The 5,770-nt window shown below is 36.7% G+C and overlaps 1 protein-coding gene across 1 annotated transcript; it reads right to left on the bottom strand.

Annotated features, from left to right (window-relative positions):
- Positions 1–852: 852 nt before the first annotated feature.
- Positions 853–1,812, bottom strand: LOC103567462 (olfactory receptor 10A5). The gene has a single exon (XM_008544142.2). It carries the CDS (start codon positions 1,810–1,812, stop codon positions 853–855), a length of 960 nt encoding a protein of 319 aa, XP_008542364.2.
- Positions 1,813–5,770: the final 3,958 nt, after the last annotated feature.

Here is a 5,770-nt window from a genome sequence, read left to right as displayed (position 1 = left end):
AAAGCAGTAATTGTGCTTTATGGCCTTTTGCATTTTCCACATCAAATATAAAATTTTAAAATCAAAAGGCGCTAAAGAAAATATAATAGAGTTGTTAAAAAGACCTATACTGGAGTCAGGTAGGATCCATTGTAAGCTTTGAAGAAAGCAGCACCATGATAGAAATTATGTTTGTGCAAGTTTGAAGTTATTTCGACAAGGCTTAAAAACCTGAAAAAGGAATTGAGAGAGAAAATTGGAAACTCAGGTCATTCTACCTGAGAAAAATAGCCTGAGGAAGGATTTTATTAAGGCTAGTAGGGCTAGAAAGGAATGTGCATGGGGATTAGTGATCGATTTTCCTCTATCCATGCTAAATATCAACAAATTTAAGAGCCAACACTACCTCAGGGGCATGCAAAATGAAATGAAAGAATGAGGAGAATTATGTGCTAGGAGGGATTATAGGCTTTTTTCCTACTAAATGGAGTCAGATATGTTCAAAACAAGATAAAGTGTAAGATGAACTTTATGTCCCCAAGTTCACATTTTATACCATCCCCAATACATGTCCCATTGGTGCGCATTACAAAGTAAATACCTGAGATAGTTTGGCCACAGAAGTCTCAAAATGCCAATTGCAGCAAAAAGAAAAAGAACATAAGTCTACAATGGACAGGCAGAGGAGTTTTCCAGGTGGTGGTGATAGGTCTGAACTATGTCAGTGCTGTGTTCTCTCCACTGAGCTTTCCAATAGTCATTTCTGAGCTGGATTTCATCCAGATAGAGATGAGAAGAGAGGCAGAGAAGAATCACAAACAGGAAAAATGGATTGTTCTTCATTCAGTAAACTTTAGTCTTATTTCTCAATGTCTACGGGATGCAGTTTCTGAGGCCTAAAGCCTTGCGGAAGGTTCGGCTGAGGGCATTCTTCACCTCATTATTTCTCAGGCTGTAGATGATGGGGTTCAACATGGGAGTCACAACAGTGTATGATAACGACAGTAGCTTCTTGCTCTTGGGAGAATTATTGGACTTAGGCCGGAAGTAGGTGAGGCTTGAAGATACATAGAAAAGGGAGACAACAAGAAGGTGGGAGGAGCAGGTAGAGAAGGCTCTATGCTTCCCTTTAGCTGAAGGAATATTGAGGATGGCAGCAGCAATGCAAGTGTAAGAACACAGGATCAGCAAGCAGGGTATCATCACAACCAGAATGGTTCCAACGATCGCATAGATCTCAAACAGTGCTGTGTCTGCACAGACCAACTTCAGCACAGGTGGGCTGTCACAGAAGAAGTGGTTCACCTTGTTCGTGCCACAGAATGGAAAGCTGAAGAGCCACGTGGTCTGCACTGTAGCTACAGGAAAGCCTGGAAACCAGGAGGCAACAGCCAGTTTGGCACGTGTCCTTTGGTTCATGATGACAGGGTAGTGCAAGGGATTGCAGATGGCTACATAGCGGTCGTACGCCATGGTGGCCAGGAGGAAGCATTCAGCAACTCCGAAGAAGAAGAAGAAATACATCTGAGTGGCACAGCCAAGGAAGGAGATGGTTGTGTCCCAGGCAAGCAGGGTTCCCAGCATCTTGGGCACAATGACTAGGTTGAAGCCAATCTCCAGGAAGGACAAATTCCTGAGGAAGAAGTACATGGGACTGTGCAGCACGGGGTCAGCCAAAGTAACCAGAATGATGAGGCTGTTTCCCAACAGGGTGACCAGGTAAATGATTAAAAATGTCAGGAAGAGTAAGGACTGTATTTTAGCAGGTAGGGAAGAGAAGCTCATGAGGATAAACTCATTAACTTTTGTCCAGTTTCCTTCAGCCATAGACATAGGAATGAATCTCTAGCAGTGGTCATGGAGAGAGATTTTTGATTTGAAGGGTCAGATTCTAGATCTGTTATTCAGATTCCTTCTTAGTGTCAGGGAAAGAGGCAGAGCAGGATCTCAGCTGGAAGAGGAAGGACCTTGTGTTGTGTAAGAATAAAGAGACACCAAAGAATGGCCAGAGACTGAGCTCTGAAATGGGCAATAGCTCATCATTCTCTACTCTTATTCTTTTTTAGGATCCACTTTGTTACTATATTTGCTAAAACAAATTGGATCATCTCCACGTACACTCATTTTCTGCTGCACACTTTATATTTTTTCAGTGGAGTTAAGTGAGAGGGATCCTGATGCAATGAAGTGGAGTTGGAAAAATAGTGAAAAATTTCCATTTATACCTATTATATGGGCCCCTTCTTCAAAGACTGATTATGTTCATCATCTCTATCTACTACCAAAATTAGTACTTATCTTTTTGTATGCATCTAGATACTGCAATTCCAAAATGATTTGAGAGGCTATGCAATGGAGAAAGTGAATTGTGTCATGTTTTGTTTTGAGGTGAGGGAATCTGTGGGAAGGATGCCTACAGAGTATGGCAGTTTTAATGCTCATTTTTTTTCTTTTCAATATCAGAACTACAGTCTATTTCAAATTATATAATAATTCTTTCCTTTTGCCTAGTCAAATTATAGGGTAACAACTATAGGAACTTCCTCTTCAGTCCAACAGAGCTATAATTGACAATTGATTGTCAAGACACAGTATATCCACTGGCTCTCAAAATTAATATCTGAGAGAAGTACTGCACTACAACTACAAAGAAAGTGAGTATGTCCCAGGAGATTCCAACTACTTATCTTTCAAGAATGGACAAATTGGAAAGAAAGAGACTCCCACAAAAATTCTGTAAAAAATATGAGGACTATTAGAGTGAACATTCAAAGGAAAACATACACGAATAAACAATTAACTTGGCCTATGTGAAATAAGAGATAAAATCTTAAATAAATATGAAAAATGAAATATTTATCTCACTTCTATAGAAACACTGGCAATATGATGATTGATTGCTCACTGAAGTTTAGAATCTAATGGAGGAGATATTTAAATAATCAATTGTAATTAATCACAATGAACTTGACAATACAGGAAATATACAGTACCTTGTGGGGCATGAAGAGAAAGGATATGTTATGCAGTCTATGAAGTTTTTCTAGGCAACAGAGTGGACAATGAAGTTAGCTAAAAGATAGGTAAAACATCTAGGCTGCTATATGACATTAGGAAAATATTATACAGAACAAAGTACTAGGAAAAAATAAAAGTGACTGAGCTAATACTTTTTGAACTGAAAGCACTGCTCAGTACACAGCAAAATAAATGGAAATATACTCACGCAAATATGTCTTGATTTTTGTGTTATTTTTCTTTTAATTTTGAGGGTAGAAAAAACTTTCTTTAAGAACTCAGACAGGTAACAAGTAAAAATAAAAAAGCAAAACCACGCAAACCACAACCAAAAGTCCTTTTTATCTACACACAAAAACACAAGAACTCTTATCTGACACCACTCACAAAAATTAACTCTAAGTGGATTAAAAACTTAAATGTAAGACCTGAAACCATAAAACTCCTAAAAGAAAACTTAGGGAAAAAGCCCTTTGATGTCATCTTGGCAACAATTCTTTTGGATATGACACCAAAAGGCCAAGCAACAAAAGCAAAAATAAACAAGTGGGACTACATCAAACTAAAAAGCTTCAGGACAGAAAAACAGTTAACAAAATGAAAAGGCAACCAATGGAATGGGAGAAAATATTTACAAACCATGTAGTTGTTAAGGGGTTAATACCCCAAATATATGAGGAACTCATACAACAATAGCAAAACAACAAATAATCTGATTAAAAAATGGGTAGAGAACTTGAATAGGCATTTTTCCGGAGAAGACATATAAATGGGCAACGAGTACATGAAAAAGTACTCAACAAAGCTAATCATTAGGGAAATGCAAATGAAGACCACAGTGAGATACTGCCTTACACATTTTAGAACATCTGTATCAAAAAGGCAAGATATAATAAATGTTGGCAATGATGTGGAGAAAAGGGAACCCTTGTAGACTGTTGGTGGGGATGTAAATTGGCTCAGCCATTATGGAAAATAGCATGAAGTTTCCTCAAAAAATTAAAAATGGAACAACCATATGATACAGCAATCCCACTTCTAGGTATATATCCAAAGGGAATGAAATCACTGTCTTCAAGAGATATCTGCACTCCCATGTTCACTGCAGCATTATTCACCATAGCTAAGACATAGAAATAACCTAAATGTCCATTGATGGATGAACAGATAAAGAAAATGTAGTATATATGTATATATACATAATGGAATATTATTCAGCCATAAAAATGCTGCAATTTGTGACAGACAACATGGATGTACCTTGAGGGTGTTATCCTAAATAAAATAAATCAGGCAGAGAAAGACAAATACTGTATGATCTCAGCTATTTGCAGAATCTAAGTCAAACTCATAGAAAGAGAGAGTAGAATGGTGGTTGTCAGGGGTTGGGGGTTGGAGGAAAAGAGGAGATGTTGGTCAAAGAGTACAAACTTCCAGTTATAAGGTGAATAAGTTCTGGGGATCAAATGTACAGTATGGTGACTATATAGTCATATGCAGCATAATGGCGTTTTGGTCAACAATGGTCCACATATATGACAGTGGTCCCATAAGATTAGTACCATATAGCCTAGGTGTGTATTAGGCTATACCATCTAGATTTGAATAAGTACTGTAAGGGAGGAAGAAATTTTCCTCTATTCTTGTAGGTTCTTCTGGCTGCTCTAAGAATTAAATTGACATGAGACAGATTAACAGGCAAAAAACAAAGAAAAGTTTAATAACACGTATACATGGGAGAAATCCAGAAAACTGAGTAACTCATCAAAATGACCAAAGCCTCAACTTAAATAACATCCTCAGCCAAAGAAAATAGAAGATATTGAGGGTTGGGAGAGTCAGGGACTTCAGAGGGAAAGAAGGCAATTCACAAGTAGGTGAAAAGGAGCAAACATTTGGAAAACAAGTGTTTGGCCACACAGAAACAGAAGAACACAGAGGGGAGCCCAATGAACAGATTTTCCTAGGTTACTCCCTGTCTACCATCTAGTTCATGTTATGCTAAGGTTTTTTTTTAATCAAAATTCTTTTAGGCAGTTAAGGGGGAAATAACAAGAAAAACTTTCTGAATCTTTTGTTTCTTAAAAATAATCAGCCTAAAATAATCCTCATGTTAAAGAGATACATTTTGGGGGGCAAATTTTATTCCCCTTCAGCACACAGTGATGTTTGAACAAAGATAAAATTGCCTAAAGATGCATTTCTCAGAACATATCCCTATTGTTAAGCAACTTATGACTATAGTTAACAACATTGTATTATATACTTGAAAGTTGCTAGGACTGTAGATCTTAAATTCTCTCACCATACACACACACAAAAGGTAATTATGTAAGGTGATGAATATGTAATTAATCTTACTGTGGTAATCATTATTTCACAATATATATATGTATCAAATCATTGCATTGTACACCTTAAACTTACAGAATGTTAAATATCTATATCTCATAAAGCTGGAAATAAAGTAACTCAGAAGAATAGCAGTTTTCTGCTGACAACATGTATGACAAAACACAGTATATTCAGGTTAAAAAAATTTGGAAAGAAGAATTAAGATATATTATTATCACATAAGAAATGAAAATAAATTAACAAGGTTGTCAAATCAACTAGAAAGCAGAATAGACACAGAAAGGAGGAAACAGAATTAATTTAAAAATTATAAGATAGGTAAGTATACGTGAGTTGGTCCTTTGAAAAATTCAAAAGTAGAGATAAATTGTTGGAAAACTTAATAAAGAAATAAATGGAGAAAACAAAAATATGCAAT

This window comes from Equus przewalskii, chromosome 6 (assembly GCF_037783145.1).
Source record: "Equus przewalskii isolate Varuska chromosome 6, EquPr2, whole genome shotgun sequence".
Lineage (NCBI taxonomy): Eukaryota > Metazoa > Chordata > Mammalia > Perissodactyla > Equidae > Equus > Equus przewalskii.
The sequence above is the reverse complement of the archived record's forward strand: the minus strand, read 5'-3'. Positions and strand labels throughout refer to the sequence as shown.